The sequence below is a fragment of the Vulpes lagopus genome, chromosome 11, assembly GCF_018345385.1.
Source record: "Vulpes lagopus strain Blue_001 chromosome 11, ASM1834538v1, whole genome shotgun sequence".
Classification (NCBI taxonomy): Eukaryota; Metazoa; Chordata; class Mammalia; order Carnivora; family Canidae; genus Vulpes; species Vulpes lagopus.
In genome coordinates this window covers 77,132,891-77,150,804 of record NC_054834.1, presented here as the reverse complement: position 1 = coordinate 77,150,804, position 17,914 = coordinate 77,132,891, and the positions used below count along the sequence as shown (strand labels likewise).

Here is a 17,914-nt window from a genome sequence, read left to right as displayed (position 1 = left end):
CCCCCCCCACACACACACACACACACAGCACTGTGGGGCAGAAAGAGCAGGATTCATGTGAATGCAAAAAGCTGGAGACATTCTAGTGCAAGAAAAACAACTTTTGAAAGAGAGCTCTTCTTACTGGGAATGTTCAAGCAGAGGTTTCCGGGATGTTTTAGGTGGGATTCTAACATCGCAGACCAGAGCCAGCCTAAGAAACAAGCAGGGTTCTTCCCACCAAACAAGCAGATGAAATGCCTAGCACCATGCCTAGTGCCTAACGGATGCGTAATAAATATTAGGTTCTTCTCACCCCAAGAGTCCATGGATCTATGATCACACATATTGGATGTATTTCTGGGGGGGGTAATGGGATACATTCTAGATTCTCCGAGAAGCTCACAATTCTCTTGAGTAGGGTTATGGAGAGAGAAGGCAGGGGAAGGCAAGGAGGCATGTTGTCCACGCTAATGGCAGGAGTCCTTCCTCTGCTTGGAGTTCCCAGCACCAGTTACAGGCTTGGGCCTTATGCTCTCCACTACGGCTGAGATGACTGCTCCTGCAGCCTTAGCTCCTTCCATCAGGGCGTGCTCTACCTGCAAAGCAGACCGGTTCACAGGACATTCAGGGCCATCCCAGGTGTGTACCCTGCCCTACCCCTACTGAACCACTCCCCTTCTGCAACTGGCCTGCCTGGAGGGGGAAGTGATCTATTGCTATCCTCTATTTCCAAAGATCCTAGAGCTGCAAGAGACCTAGAGAAATCAGGATGGCATCTGAGGCAGATGCACTCCCTCTCTGTCCCCCAGGGGAATCCACAGCTTCTGGCCCCTGGCCTCCCTCAGAGCCATCCAGCCCAGGGTCTGCCTCTAGCATAGGGTTCAGAGGCAAATGTTCTCAGAGTGGCACAGCCACTGAGGCCCTCATTCCACACACAGGAAATCTAAGCCAGGGAGGGGAGCTCCCTTGGATGAAGTCACAGTGTTAATTAGTGTCTGAGCTTGGCCCACACCCTAGAAGCCCCTTCATAGTCCATTTGATCCTTGGGGTCTTCTTTTCATGTACAAATGCTCATGGGACTGAAGATCCTTTACACCAGAGCCCCCGAGCCCTGGCCTGCACTGGAGCAAGGCCTCCAGAGAATGAAGTACAAGCCAGGAAAGGAGAGGATGAAGTACAAAGGATAAAGGTGCAGAAATTGGAGGGGGACAGGGGATGGTGACCTGCTCATGCTCACTCAGCAATAGTAGAGAGACCAGTATTGGGATCTGAGCCCAATACCCTGAGAGAACATAAGAATCATAGAAAAAAGGCAGAAGAATTATGTCCCTCTTTTAATTCTTGACTTCTTGGGACACCTGGGTGGCTCAGCGGTTGAGCATCTGCCTGTGGCTCGGGTCATGATCCCAGGGTCTTGGGATCAAGTCCACATTGGGTTCCCCACAGAGAGCCTGCTTCTCCCTTCTACCTGTGTCTCTGCCTCTCTCTGTGTATCTTTCATGAATTAATTAATTAATTAATTAACTAATTAATAATTTTAAAATCTTGATTTCTTAATCTATTAAAAAGGATAAACCCCATGCTCATGTCATGGGGTTTTAGTAAAGATTAAATATGAATAAGGGCCACTCTAGTTATCATAGATATGTAGAGCTATTTTTCAAAGCACATGGGCTGTGCCTCATTGGATTCATTACCACCCTGTGGGGTGAGGGGTCACAAACCCAAATGCAGCACGGGTCAAGGAGGTAAAGCGGGTGAAGCTGGCAGGTGGCACACTGATCTCCGCCCACCATGCCCCATCTAAAGAGGCAGCCACTACTCAGCCCCACGGGATGCCAGCAAGCAGGAACACCACTCTAATGGTGTCATCAATTAGTTGTTCTAGAAAGGCTGTGAATTCAGATCTTTTTATATAAAATGTCTATATTTTTAAATGTTGGCAAGTAATTCAAATTAAAAATGAGACAAAACACTACTCATCCAAGCAAAACATGTCTGTGGGCCCCATGCAACTGCTAGTTTGCAACTTTAGCAATAAAGTATCTATCTCAGTTTATCCCCATATTGTACAAGAACAAACAGTCTCAGAAATAAAGCAGTCTGACCAAGGAGGCCAGCATGGCCAAGCTGGCACTCCACCCTGTGTCTTTGCTCTACAGCCCAGTGCATTTGCACTCTTCCAGCCTTTAACAGAGATAAAAATAGGGGATCCCTGGGTGGCTCAGCGGTTTCGCGCCTGCCTTTGGCCCAGGGCGCGATCCTGGAGTCCCGGGATCGAGTCCCACGTCAGGCTCCCGGTGTGGAGCCTGCTTCTCCCTCCTCCTGTGTCTCTGCCTCTCTCTCTCTCTCTCTCTCTCTCTCTCTCTCTATATATATATATATATATATATATATATATATATATATATATACTAAATAAATATCTTTTAAAAAGACAGAGGTAAAAATACCTCCAGAACCGTCAAGTCCTATAGAAGTAGAAGCCCACCAGTCCAACAGACAGCATGAAACCACTAACCACTGTTTCAGCCACTGATGGAATCACAAGCCCCAGGAAAGCTCAGCAAGAAGCCATCATCAGAGCAAAGGTACCATACCTGCTGGCTCCTGGCCACACCGTATCTGAGGTCATTGACAAAGTGTTCACAGTTCCCTTCAATCAGGCTGTACTGTACTATCTTGTTGATCATCTTTTTGGTCCGCTGGATAATCTTGTCCACAGGCAGGGGCAGGTACGTCCCATCCAGCTTGTTGTTGATCTTCCAGGAGCAGCCATGCAGCACATCCTCCAGCCGACTGTATTTCACGACAGCCCGGTTGCTGAAGACAGAAGTGATGCTGCCAGCCTCAAACTCCTCACCTAGAGGCCAAGATGAACAGAATTTTGAGCACTGCTAGGGACAGCTGGGGGCAGAGCCCTGGCTCCCTCTAAGATGCTGGTTGAGCTACTTCCCTCTGAGGCCTCGGCCTCACCATCTATGAAAGGCATGGCCAAGGACAGAGAGTTGGAGGAAACGGAGCTGCCCAGCAGTGAGACACCTGTCACTTGGCTATCAGCCTGCCGGAGGGACTGCAGCATTTCCGGGAGATGTGGCTGCTCGGGACCAATTTTCTCAGGAAGACTCCTGCCCTGCACTGCACTCCCCACTGTCAACTCCCACCATCAGCAATCTCTTTCTTATCAAACTCTAGAAGTACCTTATGGTACAGCCCCAAGATTCCATTCTATGTTGTACCGAGGTGACCAAGTCCTAGGATTTGAGTCTTGCTTCCCTAACCAGACTTCAGTAGTCTTCAGAAACGTGTGCTAAACACCCTTACGTGTGAGCATCAGCTCCTGTTTGTGGGGCTAGCCTGGGGCTCCGTGCCATGATGCCCTGTGCAGCCACAGCTGGGCACAGGGGAGGTCAAGCAGACAGGGCTCTGGGTGTGACCCGCTCAGCTTCCACCCAGAGCCACAATGCCTTTCTCTCACTCAATTACTGGGATTCAAAAACAGATTTGAAAAAAGGACCACGTGAAAGGCGTTGTATTAACATGTTCAGTCCCCAGAGGAGACAGGTGCTTACAGAGGGTCAAGAGCCTGCCCAAACTCAGGATGGTCATAATTCAAAACCAAGACTGTTTTTCTACTCTGACCATACAGATAGGCAAATGTGTGTACCCTCCCCCTCCAAAAGTTGACTGAGAACAAGAAATGTCCCTTGTTCTTTTCTTACGTATTTGAAGAATATCTGCTGATTTTACAAAAGCTGGCAGCAAGCAATTCAGCTTTCAGGAACAGAATTCATTTTTACAGGAAGATCTGATGGGAAAGGTACAGACATAACTATTAGCCACCTCTTTGGTTATGTAAGAGAGAGGCTCCTGGACTTGGTCTGGAAAGGAGATGTGGGGGTGAATGTGATGTGGAGCATTCTTTGCCTTCTCTGCATGTGGGCAGGGCACAGGAGAGGGGCTCTGCCCTGTGAGACAGTCTCTGCAGTTAAGAGGCTAGGCCAAGAAAAGAGGAGGATGGAGCCTAGGGTGAGAGCCATGAGTATGGTGTGGCCCCAGGCCATTGGTCCCAGGCCGTTCTGCAATTTCATTCTGAATGGGCAGTACTTGAACAGGATATAAATTCCAAAGGCATCAGAGCATAAGCAGTGGTGTCCCCCAACCTCCCCTTCTCCCAGTGCCTCCAGATCCCTTTACCCAAGGACCACTGTGACTGAGTTTTTATCTTCTACTATCACCACACCCTCCCATCAGATCTCCACTATCTTCTACTATCTTCCACTATCACCAAACACTCCCATCAAATCTCCACTAAATTTTAATTAGTTGCCAATTGAATCTCAGCCTTGTGTTAGGCAACCTTCAGAAATGAAAGGATGGCTGTGTCCACACGGAGGCAGGAGCAACCAGGGACAAGCAGAAAGAGCCAGGAGACAAACCAGAGTGAAGGTGCCCAAGCAATCAGGAAGCTGGAAGCAGCATTTGGGGGCAGTTGGAACATGCAGTCATCTGCACCCCTCCTCGGCAAGCCTCAGAAATATGAGGAGGGGCACCAAGGCTCAGCAAACATGGGGCCACTTTGTGCACTTGCATCTCCCTCAGGGCTGGATACTTGGTGGTGTTTGGTAGACAGAGATCAAGCTCTATCACCCAGCCAGTTAAGATCCAGGAAGGCACCAGAGTGTTTCATTGCTAATGAAGGACAGCAGCTGAGGAACAAGATAACTAAATGCACTTCTTCTTACTCTACTAACTTCATTATCAGTATCGATATTTCAATAGAGTATCCACCCTTACTCGGGGGAGCCAGATGGACCACACAGTCATCTTCCACATAGATGGCCCAGTGCTCATAGCCAATTCGAAAAATCTCAATCAGGTCTCCAGGTCTGGGTCTTGGTTTGCCCTGTGATAGAAGAATAAGGTAATATAATGACACTGCACATTACCAAGGAATTCCAGGACCCTGTTTGGTTGGGGATTAGCTACAGCTCAGCCTGAAGACACTGGGTTTCATTACTTTGTAGAAATCCAGGCTGCAAGAAGCTCCCTTCACAGGCAGGACCAAAGGACCCCCCAACCCCCGCTATCACTCCCATTATTAAGGTCACAGAGGCTAACTGTGCCAGTTATTGATGTATTGCCACTTGACCCCAAATGTACCCTCCAGATAAACTCTGTGATATCTGATGGAACTCTCTTAAGCTTTTCTCCTTGAAAAGGAGCACTGTGTTAAGCATTATAAGAAGAAGGGGTTCTGGGCAGCCCTGGTGGCTCAGCGGTTTAGTGCCTGCCTTCAGCCCAGGGTGTGATCCTGGAGACCCCGAATCAAGTCCCACGTCAAGCTCCCTGCATGGAGCCTGCTTCTCCCTCTGCCTGTGTCTCTGCCTCTCTCTCTCTCTCTGTCTCTCTCTCGGTCTCTCATGAATAAATAAATAAAATCTTTAAAAAAAAAAAAAAAAAGGAAGGGGTTCTCCTGCAGTTTCTGGCTTGGGGCAGGAGTCAGGGGAGGATGATGGTTGCGTAGTGTGGGTGTTAAGAACTTCTGATGGAGCTCTGACTGAGCCAGAACCCTTCAACCCCATCTATCTTTCAGCCTTGGCCTGGCAGTAACCTTTTGGGCCCTTTGGACAGAGAAATCAGTGCTCAAACACCTCCTGCACCTGCTGGAGTCTTGATTCCCTCTGCCCATCTTCCATGTGGACGATCAGTGGTGTCCAGAGGGTGCCCCCTCGTCCCCACCCCCACTCTGCATGCCCAAACCACAGCAAGCCCCCAGCCTGCACTCCAAAGGGTTGCACTTGCTCAGCAGTTGCAGTGCGCCCCCAGCCTGGTGAAACCAAACTTCTCTGCTTTCCTCTCTAATGAGATCTGAACCCCTTCTGAGTCTGTCCCTCCTGAGACCTTCTGGTCTCCCTCACCCTGGGAGACCATATGGGGTTTCTTCATATCTTATAGTTACTCTTGCGTAGTTTAATAATTCTTCATAGGAAACTTCCCCCTGTTTAATCCACTGTGTAGTTTCTATCTCTTGATTGAACCAAGAATGCTGATGCTCTATTTCTTCAACAAGACCTGGGGAGGAGACAGTGTGTGTGTGTGTGTGTGTGTGTGTGTGTGTGTGTGTGCACGTGCATCTTTGTGTGCACAATACAGTACTGTGCACTTTAAAATTTATTAAGAGAGTGGATCTCATGTTAAGGCCTCTTACCACAATAAAAACAAAAAGAGAAAGAAAAGAAAACCTAGAGCTTTTGCCATTGGAAACCCAAACTAGAAAGAAAGAGAGAGAGAGAGGAAGAAATAAAAGAGAGGAAGGAAGGAAGAAAACTCTGCTATCCCTCCTTCTGTAATATGCATTCCTCCCAAATTGTCCCTAAGTTTGACCAAAGGGATCCCGGTTAGAAGTTCTGCTCACTGATTCCTCCCTGAGAAGGCATGCTGGAAAGTCAGAGCCAGTAGAGAGGCAGACCAAGGGAGCCCATCAAACCACCCAGGCACCCATGAGTTTACAATGGCTTTGTCACTTACGCAACACTTTGCCAGCTTAGTCTAATCTCCTCAAGGCTATATCTCACCTCCCAGTTCTCCTCTCTATTTCCCTGGCAGAGGACAGCCATTTGCCTGGGCCAAAATTCACAGAAGTAAAGGGGGTTTTTCACCTGTTCCTTTTCTGAGGTACAATTTACAAAATTTGTTTAACCATCACCACCATCCATTGTACTTCATCAGAATTTAAAAATTTGTTTTTTGATACTGTTAAGAAAATGAAAACTCAAGCCACTGACTAAGAAAGAATACTGCAAAGAGGGGTGCCTGAATGGCTCAGTCCATTAAGAGTCCGCCTTCAGCTCAGGTCATGATCTGAGGGTCCTGGGAGCCAGTCCTCCATTGGGCTTCCCGCTCAACGAGTCTGCTTCTCCCTCCCCCACCCGACTCTCTCTCTCTCAAATAAATAAAATCCTTTAAAAAAATACACCTACCATATGATCTAGCCATTTCATTCCTAGGTATTCACCCAAGAGAAAAGACAACATATGTCCATACAAAGACTTGTACACAAACATTCACAGCAGATTTATTTGTAATAGCCAAAAACCAAGAATAGCCCAAATGCTCACCAACGGGTGAATGGATGAATACATTGAATACAATGGTGTATCCGTACAATGGAATACTATCCAGTAATAAAAAGGAATGAACTATTAATAACATGCAACAACATGGATAAAACTTTAAATAATTAAATGAAATTATGTGAAAGGAGATAGATTTAAAAAAAAAAAGCACAAACAGTAGATTCCATTTACATAAATCTCTATAAAATGTAAATTAGTGTGTAGTGACAAAAAAGCAATACGGTGCTGCCTGGGGATGGGAGTGAGAACAGGCGGGATTTACAAAAAGAAACATTTGGGGAGTTACAGAGATGTTCATTATCTTGACTATGGTGATGGTTTCATGGGTGCACAAATACCATACCCAACATATCCAACTGCATATTCTAAATATGTGCACTTTATCATATGTCAGTTATGTCAGTCATACCTTAGTAAAGCTCAATAGAGTTCAAAAAAGCTGTTTTCAAAAAATTTTAAAGGCTTAACCAACATCCCAAATCAATATGCACTTCAACCTGCCACACAATCTAAATAAAGTAAAAACACAGTCTGTAGAGGAGTCAGAGGCACGGTAAAGATATAAGAGCTCGGGATCCCTGGGTGGCGCAGCGGTTTAATGCCTGCCTTTGGCCCAGGGCGTGATCCTGGAGTCCTGGGATCGAGTCCCATGTCAGGCTCCCGGCATGGAGCCTGCTTCTGCCTCTCTCTCTGTCTCTCATGAATAAATAAGCGAAACCTTAAAAAAAAAAAAAAAAAAAAAAAAGATCTAAGAGCTCTGTGATACCCACCTCAGCAGCTTGCTTGGTTAATTTCCCTCCACTCTCAGGCTTTGGGGTTGAATTTGACTCTGTTTTTTTCTGATTGGCTGTGGCCTCCAAGTTAACTGTGGGCTTCTCCCTAAATGAATTTTGTGATCACAGAGTCAACAAATATCACCGTTTCACAATCAGTGGCAATTCTAGTCATATTTGCGATTTTAAGATATCTTTCAATTTTGAGACTCTAGGAAACATTTTCCCTGAAGCTCATTTCTGTGATCATGCCATTAGCTGTCATACAAAATAACTGCCGATGATTGTTTAAAATGCTAATGATAGCAAATGAGTAGCTTTCAGGATTTGTGTGTGTGTGTGTGTGTGTGTGTGTGTGTGTGTGATCATCTTTCTTACATGTTTATCAAAGTGACACTTGTACACAGCTTTAAAAAAAAATGGTAGCGATACATAATGGCTTCTAATGAAATGCAACAGGCCTCTGCTCCCTCCTTTCTCTCTGCCTGTCCTACTGGGAGAGGCAAACCCCCTTGAACTCTTGAGCTGTTTCTTCCAATAACTAGCTCCACCTTTCTGAGAAATCTCATTAAGCCTCAACACTATAAGTATCCTGAAAGAAATCAGTATTTTGTCCCTTGAAACAAAATGTTTAAAAAAAAAAATGTTGTAAGAGAGGACTGAAACCTTGGGATATGCTTTGAGATCGTATATTGAGGTCAAAACAGCCTGGGTTTGGGGTGCCCGGCTGGTCCAGTTGGTAGAGTGGTAGAGTGTGTGACTCTCTGTCTCGGGTTTGTGAGTTCAAGCCCTACATTGGATGTGGAGATTACTTTAAAAAATAAAAATCTTTAAAAATAAGTAAATAAATAAGAGACCTGGGTTTGAATCCTGGCTCTGATCCTTGCTGTCTAACCTTGAGCTAGTAAATGAATGTGTCTGAACATCAGTTTGATTATAAAATGGAGATGAGAGTATTTGTCTCACAGAGTTGTCAAGAAGGTTAAAGGAGAGAGAGCATACCTACCCGTCTGGTACATTACCAACCAAAAAAATGGCACTTTCTTTGCCTTTTCCCACACGTTACCTCTTCTCCCAATTATAGTGAATGGGGGTGGGGTATAGCCCTTTGGGGAACTTTCAGATCCTCAAAATTTTAAAAAAGAGGCAAACTGTTGTTAATGAAAGTGAATTGAGGAAATTTGCAAGAAGATTACATCATTCTTTAGTGAGATCAAGTGATCACGTGGTAAGCGCCAGTTTTCAGGGTCCTGGAGGTCTTGTGGCTAGAAACTGCTGCAAGGCAGGTCCTGTCAGTGGGCCTCAGGCCTGGTGGTAATATTTTTTTTTTAATTTTTTTTTTGGTGGTAATATATTATCAGAGGCACACCAGCCTTCCCTTCACTGGTTAGGGGTAAGATGGTTCCTGTGGAAACCACCTGAGGATTTGCTTTATAGAACTACCTACCATCAAAGTGGGTTCTTCAAAGACTTCCCCACCCACCCTAAGACCCAGTCCTTCCATACAGAGACTCTTACCCATCCTGGTTGCTTCTGCTCAGTTCTGAGGTTCCCTCTTCCAGCTCCTTGGGAGGGAGCTGGACCAACGCTTGAGATGATTCTTCTGAGGGGGAAAGGGGAGGATGCTATTTAAGTCACAACTGCCTCCTACAGGGAGCAAAATCCCTGAAGGGAGAGTTGGAGCAAGCACCCTGACATCCATGTAGAGGTGGGATCAGGGCTCCAGTCGAGAACCGTGCGAGGCCTGGTCAATCAGTTTTTGGGTAAATGAAGGGGACTGTGGGACTGGGTGCTAGAGAGGTCTGTGTCCCTGGGAAGGAGAGACTTTGGAACTCCCAGGGATAGAATCAGGGAGAGGATGAAGTGAGATCCCAGAAATCTGCGGGCTAAGCCTGACAACAGAGCCATTGTCAACTCTGCCTGTCAGGAAGCCGCTACCTCTGCTTCCACTTCCACCCAAAACAGAGGCGCTGGACGCCTGGCTCACTTTGATTAAATTACCAACGAAAGATCATTCCCGCTTTGTCGAATATTAGTTGACCATAGAGCTGGGGGCCCGTTTCTGGATTCTCTATTCTGTTCCATTGATCTATGTGTCTGTTTTTGTGCCAGTACCACACTGTCTTGATGACCACAGCTTTGTAGTACAACCTGAGATCTGGCATTGTGATGCCCCCAGCTCTGGTTTTCTTTTTTAATATTCCCCTGGCTATTCGGGGTCTTTTCTGATTCCACACAAATCTTAAGATGATTTGTTCCTACTCTCTGAAGAAAGTCCATGGTATTTTGATAGGGATTGCACTGAATGTGTAAATTGCCCTGGGTAGCATTGACATTTTCACGATATTAATTCTTCCAATCCATGAGCATGGAGTATTTTTCCATCTCTTTGTGTCTTCCTCAATTTCCTTCAGAAGTGTTCTGTAGTTTTTAGGGTATAGATCCTTTACCTCTTTGGTTAGGTTTATTCCCAGGTATCTTATGCTTTTGGGTGCAAGTGTAAATGGGATTGACTCCTTAATTTCTCTTTCTTCAGTCTCCTTGTTAGTGTATAGAAATGCCACTGACTTCTGGGCATTGATTTTGTATCCTGCCACACTGCCGAATTGCTGTATGAGTTCTAGCAATCTTGGGGTGGAGTCTTTTGGGTTTTCTGTGTACAGTATCATGTCATCTGCAAACAGGGAGAGTTTGACTTCTTTGCCAATTTGAATGCCTTTTATTTCTTTTTGTTGCCTGATTGCTGAGGCGAGGACTTCCAGTACTATGCTGAATAGCAGTGGTGAGAGTGGACATCCCTGTCCTGTTCCTGATCTTAGGGGAAAGGTTCCCAGTGTTTCCCCATTGAGAATGATATTTGCTGTGGGCTTTTCATAGATGGCTTTTAAGACGGTGAGGAATGTTCCCTCTATCCCTACTCTCTGGAGAGTTTTGATCAGAAATGGATGCTGTATTTTGTCAAATGCTTTCTCTGCATCTATTGAGAGGATCATATGGTTCTTGTAATATTCGACAAAGCAGGAAAGACTATCCACTGGAAAAAAAGACAATCTCTTCAATAAATGGTGCTGGGAGAACTGGATAGCCACATGCAGAAGAATGAAACTAGACCATTCTCTTACACCATACACAAAGATAAACTCAAAATGGATGAAAGATCTAAATGTGAGACAAGCATCCATCAAAATCCTAGTGGAGAACAGAGGCAACACCCCTTTTGAACTTGGCCACAGCAACTTCTTGCAAGATACATCTATGAAGGCAAGGGAAACAAAAGTAAAAATGAATTATTGGGACTTAATCCAAATAAAAAGTTTCTGCACAGCCAAAGAAACAGTCAACAAAACTAAAAGACAACCTACAGAACGGGAGAAGCTATTTGCAAATGACCTATGAGATAAAGGGTTAGTATCCAAGATCTATAAAGAACTTATTAAACTCAACAGCAAAGAAACAAACCATCCTATCATGAAATGGGCAAAAGACATGAAGAGAAATCTCTCAGAGAAAGAGATAGACATGGCCAACAAGCACATGAGAAAATGCTCCGCATCACTTGCCATCAGGGAAATACAAATCCAAACCACAATGAGATCCCACCTCACACCAGTGAGAATGGGGAAAATTAACAAGGCAGGAAACCACAAATGTTGGAGAGGATGTGGAGAAAGGGGAACCCTCTTGCACTGTTGGTGGGAATGTGAACTGGCGCAGCCACTCTGGAAAACAGTGTGGAGGTTCCTCAAAGAGTTAAAAATAGACCTGCCCTACGACCCAGCAATTGCACTGCTGGGGATTTACCCCAAAGATTCAGATGCAGTGAAACACCGGGACACCTGCACCCAATGTTTCTAGCAGCAATGTCCACAATAGCCAAACTGTGGAAGGAGCCTCAGTGTCCATCGAAAGATGAGTGGATCAAGAAGATGTGGTCTATGTATACGATGGGACATCACTCAGCCATTAGAAACGACAAATACCCACCATTTGCTTCGACGTGGATGGACCTGGAGGGTATTATGCTGCGTGAAATAAGTCAACCAGAGAAGGACAAACATTCTATGGGCTCATTCATTTGGGGAATATAAAAATTAGTGGAAGGGAATAAAGGGGAAAGGAGAGAAAATGAGTGAAAGTATCAGCGAGGGAGACAGAACATGAAGACTCCTGACTCTGGGAAACGAGCAAGGGGTGGTGGAAGGGGAGGAGGTCGGGGGGTGGGGGCGACTGGGTGGCGGGCACTTGGGGGGGGGGCACTTGGCGGGATGAGCACTGGGTGATACGCTATATGTTGGCAAACTGGACTCCAATAAAATAAAATAAATTCTTTAAAAAAAGATCATTCCCGAGTAGGCACTCATTCCGGTTAACCGGCTTTTCGCAAGATCAGCGGCAGCCACGCGAAGGAGCCCTCAAGGAAACCCTGGGGCCTTTTCTGGGGGGTCCCACGGCCCGCTGGGACCCGAGGAGCCCGGGCAGGGGCCTCCGGGCCGGGCGGGGCGGCTCCGTGGGGAGGAGCCCGGGCGGGGCCTCCGGGCCGGGCGGGGCGGCTCCGTGGGGAGGAGCCCGGGCAGGGGCCTCCGGGCCGGGCGGGGCGGCTCCGTGGGGAGGAGCCCGGGCGGGGCCTCCGGGCCGGGCGGGGCGGCTCCGTGGGGAGGAGCCCGGGCAGGGGCCTCCGGGCCGGGCGGGGCGGCTCCGTGGGGAGGAGCCCGGGCAGGGGCCTCCGGGCCGGGCGGGGCGGCTCCGTGGGGAGGAGCCCGCTTCCTGCGGCGGGTCCGGCCGGTACCTGCGGCTCGCGGGGCGAGTTTGGGGCGTGGCCGGGGGCAGCGGGAGAGGCGCGGCCTGCTCTCTCCGCCGGCGGCGGGGCTCAGGCCCATCCCGCCGCTGCGGCTCCGCGCCGGCCGGACCCCGCGGGCCTCCCGGGGAGGGTGGAGGCCGCGGGCGCAGCGCGGCGAGGCCCTGCGGGGGGCGGGCGGGCGCCCGGCCGGGAACGCGGAGCGCGCAGCCAACGGCGGCGGCGCGCGGGCGCCCTGCGCTGGCCGGAGGGAGAGGGACGGGAGGGACGAGAGGGCGCTCGGGCGCCGCCTGAGGCCCGGGAAGGGGGAACGGCGGCGGCGGCGGCGGCGGCGGGCCCCCGCGGGCGGAAGGCACCGCTGAACCGTAGGTGCGGAGGCGGGAGGCGCGGTCCCGCGCGGCTGCGGAGGCCGGTTGTCGAGGAGCCGAGGGACGGGACGAGCGCTCTGACGCCGATTAGGAGCCCTGCGGGGGCACGCCCAGGAGTAAAATCTTGAGGGACTCGAGGTTTTTATGTAAATTATTTCTGCGCCTTAAATTATATATTTCAGAGCTAATTATATATAATATGTGACTTATACAAAAGAACGCAGGCGGGGGTGGCTCAGTCCGTTAGGCCTGGAACTCTTTTTTTTTTTAAGATTTTATTTATTAATTCATTCATGAGAGACAGAGAGAGGCAGAGGGAGAGGGAGAAGCAGGCTCCATGCGGGGAGCCCGACGTGGGGCTGGATCCCAGGACCCCGGGATCTCGCCCTGGGCGCTGAGCCACCCGGGATCCCCGGCCTGGAACCCGCGATAACGGCTCAGGTCTTGATTATCAGGGTGGCGAATTCTAGCCCAGGGCTGACTCCCCGCTGGGCGTTGAGCCTACTTCAACAGCAACAACAACAACAACCAGCAAAAGAGCACACGGAACACACGACAATAAAACCACTCCCCCTGAATACACCAGGCTCCGTGCCTAGCCCAGACGCCCGTACCTGTGTGCTCCTCCCTTAGCCCACGTCCCCGCCACCCTCTGCCAGAGGGCACCGAGAATGGAGCCTAACACCGGCTGGATCCCAGGACCCTGGGATCGTGACTTGAGCCAAAGGCAGCCACTTAATCAACTGAGCCACCCAGGAGTCCTCATGCCCTTACTTTTTAAGATACCTTTTTAAAATCCCCTCTTTGTACTCCTCATACATCATTTCATTGCATATTTGAAGCTTTAAAAAAATAATATTCTGTATGTTCTCTTCTGCAACATCTTTCAAAGCTGTTTTTCTAATAAATACATATTACTGTAGAGGTCTGTGATTCATTTTTCCCTGTTGGAAAATATTCCATTTTGTGAATATACCACAATTTAAGGATCTAATGATAAAGCCAAGTGTTTTGTTTTGTTTTTTCCCAACGTGGAATTCAAAACTATTGAAAAGAACCCAAATTGTGTCTTCGTGGATGCATGCAAGAGATTATACAGAATTTAGTGCTTGGGAAGGTATACAAATGTTCAACTTTACAACAGAATACTAAAACATTATCCTAGTTGAGGGCTCCAGTTTCACTTCTACCAGCCATATGTAAGAATTCTTGTGAGTTTACATCTTCACTAACAGTACTGTCATACTTACTTTTCCAGATGAATGGATGTAAAATAGTATTTTCCTAAAAAGTTTTACTAAAGGGTGCCTGGGTAGCTTGGTTGGTTAAGTGCCTGCCTTCTGGGCTCAGGTCATGATTCCAGGGTCCTGGGATGGAGCCAACGCCAGTGACCTCCCTGCTGTTTCTCCCTCTCCCTCTGCTGCTCCCCCTCCTTATGCTCCCCCTCTCTCTCTTATTCTGTCAAATAAATAAAATTTTTAAAAATAAAAAAAGTCTTACTAGAAATTTTAATTTGCATTTCACTGATCACTAAGATTGAAGCCTTTACATATATGTATTAGCCATTTAGATGTCCTCTTTTAAAAAGTGCCTGTTTGTGTCTTTTGCCTAATTTTCTTTGGAATTGTCTTCTTATTAATATGTAGAAGACTTGTCTGTATTCTTGCTGCTCATCTTTGTCAGTTGTACTTGTTTACACATATTTTCTTCCAGTTAATGGCTTGTCTCCTAATAGAGAAGTTGACTTTAATGAAGTAGAGTTTATCAGTCTTCTCTTTTGTGGTTAACACTCTGTCTTTCCATGAAGTTCTTTCTTGCTGTAAAGTCAGAAAAATATCCTCCTATATTTTCTTATAAAGGTTAAAAATGTCTTTTTTGTTTAATTTTTCTGGAATTGATATTCCCCATAGGAATAATCCCCATATGATTTATCTCCGCCTGGCTTATTAATAGTTTCCCCCCCCCCCCCAAGTAATGAGCAAGACCATCTCTGTCATGTGTCAGGCTTTTGTGAATGAGCAGGAATATCGTTGGCTGTATTCTACTCCACTGGCGAAGTGTCCGTCTTTGTGCTACTGTCATATGATCTTAATGACTATATCTTTATGATAAATCTTGATATATGGCTATCTTGAGACTCCTCCCCCCACTTCTTTATTCTTCCATGGGATCTTCTCAACTTTTCTTGGGCTTTTGCTTTTCTGTAAACATTAACTTGCTAAGTTGCTCAAAATACTCTGTTGACATCTTGATTGAAATTACATTGAGTCAATATATCAATTTGGCAATTTTGACATTTTTACAAAATGGAGTAATCCAATCGATTACATGTTTTGTCTGTTAGGTCTTCTTTAGCATCTTTTAATGAAGTTTTATATTATTCTTTGTAAAGATCTGATCTTGGGTATATTACATTCTCTCCTCTACTCACTTGGAAGTTTACACTCTAATTTATTGCCCTTGAAATTTTAACATGGATGTTCAAAGTCTAAAAGTAATGTCTTAAACACCTCTCTCTGAAACAACAGGACGTCAGACACTCACCACCCCTGTCTTCCTCTCCCATGTTATTCTAATTTTGCCCTTTTTAAAGGCCAAATTCACGTTATTACCTCTCATATTTTACATAGACATTTGTTTAGATTTGCTTCTTGCCACTACCTTTGCTTATTACTCTTTCTTGCATTGCAGATCTTGCCTCTGAGGCCATCTTTCTTCTTCCAGAAACATAGCCCATTGGAACTCCTATCATGAGGATCTTTGGTGATTAACTCCTGGCTCTCATGGTGTCCAAATAAAGAGCCCAGACACCCTTGTGGCATCATGTGAAGGAGCTAAGATGGAGGAGCAAGAGCTGAGGGGCTGTTCAGACAACCAGGCTGGGCTGGAGGGCTGAGAGAGGAATGATTCTGTACTTCTGGAAGGACCCAAAGGGAGGCCAAGGAGTTTTTCTGAAAGGATCCTCAGAGAGTGACAGAAAGTACTGGAGTAAAAGAACTTTGCATGCACATCCTCTCTACTAAGACCACATGACCGGAGGCCCCAGCACTAAGACTAGAATGGCAGAGAGCTGGACAGAGTCCATGAACTGCCTATGGCTTACCCAGGGTCTGGCAACTCTGATCTTCCTCCTTGCCCCCACATGCAGTAGTGCCTACAGCGTGCTACTCTACTCCCAGGCCTTTAGGCCATGCATCTCACCCCAGGTAAATAGGAGATGAGATCAAAGCTGTACACTAACTTGTGGTTTCAGTTAGGTTTATTTTCTTGGTGTGTTTTTAAAATTTATTTATTTTTGGGTTTTGTTTGATTTTGTTACTTTTTATTATGGAAATTTTCACACAAAAATAAAAGTTTACCTTTCACCCAGCCTCTCCAGTCTTCAGTACATGGCCCAGTCTTGTTTCATCTATGACCCCACCCACTTCCTCTACACCCAGAGAATTTTGGAGCACATGCCAGATGGCATATCATTTCATCTGTAAATATTTTAGTCTATATGTCTAAAAGATAAGGAGTCTTTTCAAAATGAAGATGACCAGGCTACCATTAGCACATTTAAAAACACTGTAGCAGTTCCATAATGTCATCAAATCACCAATCAATGTACACATCTCCCTGATTTAGCTTATGTTTTCCAAGTGGTTTTCATTTGAACTGAAATCTAAATGAAATGCATACATTACAACCAGTTGGTGTGCCTCCTAATTGAATTGAAAGATCAATTAAAGTAGAGTCAGCACCTACCCACTACCTACCACCCATTGCCTGTTTTCGTTTGGCCTGAGAGCTAAGATTGGTTTTGTACATTGTTAAATGGTTTTCAAAATAAGAGTATTTGTGTCATGTGAAAATGATATGATATTCAACATTCAGCATCCATGTTTGATTTAAACATAACCATTCCCAGGGTGCCTGGCTAGCTCAGTCAGTTAAGCCTTCGACTCTTGATTTTGGCTCAGGTCATGATCTCAGGGTTGTAAGATCAAGTCCCGTGTTGGCTCCACACTGGGTGTAGAGCTTCCTTAAGATTCTCTCTCTCCCTCTCCCTCTGCCCCTCCCCTGCTCGCTCACTCTCTCTAAAAGAATAAAAATAAAGATTCATATACTTTATTTTCAGGTTATCTATGGCAACTTTCCCACTACAAGGGCAGAGCTGCATAGTTACTGTGGCATCTAAGACTTTATAGGCATCAAAGCTTAAAATATTTACTATCTGGCTCTTTACAGAAAATGCTTCCCAACCTCTAATCCCATATGTTTCTCCTCCACCTCTCTTCTTCCTCATAACTTATTTTTTTTAAGATTTTATTTATTTATTTGTGAGGGACACACAGAGAAGCAGAGACATAGGCAGAAGGAGAAGCAGACTCCATGCAGGGAGCCCAATGTGGGACTTGATCCCAAGACTCCAGGATCACCCTGGGCCAAAGGCAGACGCTTAACCACTGAGCCGCTGAGCCACCCAGGCATCCCGTTCCTCGTAACTTTTTAATTGAAGAAACGGGTTCACTGGCTTAGGCAGCACATATACTAAAAGTGGAATGATAAGAAATGATTAGCATGGCCTCTCTGCAAGAATGATATGCAAATTTGTGAAATAGTCCATATTTAGAGGGAAGAAAAAAGAACCAGTGTTATTTGTCTTGTAAAATCTCCCACTGTCTGAATTTTGCTGCTGTTGTTTAACATGATCATTCATGCCCTATATTCCTATACACTGGTACCTAAATATAGAAACTCAATCAAATTCAGATTAGGTGACTTTTTCTTCAGGAGGATTCCATCAGGAGGTCTGCTTCTGTTTCTGTGGTGTCACCAACATTGATGATCGGTGCTATACTGAGTTTCAGTAAC

General features: G+C 46.2%; 1 protein-coding gene and 1 non-coding gene across 2 annotated transcripts; one reads left to right on the top strand and one right to left on the bottom strand.

Annotated features, from left to right (window-relative positions):
• Window positions 1-397: 397 nt before the first annotated feature.
• PLAAT5 (phospholipase A and acyltransferase 5) lies at window positions 398-9,909 on the bottom strand. The gene is made up of 6 exons (XM_041722448.1): window positions 9,900-9,909; window positions 9,413-9,497; window positions 7,892-8,000; window positions 4,780-4,888; window positions 2,583-2,845; window positions 398-578 (listed from the first exon to the last, which is right to left on the bottom strand). Exons 1-6 carry the CDS (start codon window positions 9,907-9,909, stop codon window positions 450-452), a joined length of 705 nt encoding a protein of 234 aa, XP_041578382.1. The 3' UTR covers window positions 398-449.
• A 7,655-nt stretch (window positions 9,910-17,564) lies between these two features.
• Window positions 17,565-17,672, top strand: LOC121472386. Its single transcript, XR_005982872.1, has one exon. It is a non-coding gene; the product is annotated as a U6 spliceosomal RNA (small nuclear RNA).
• Window positions 17,673-17,914: the final 242 nt, after the last annotated feature.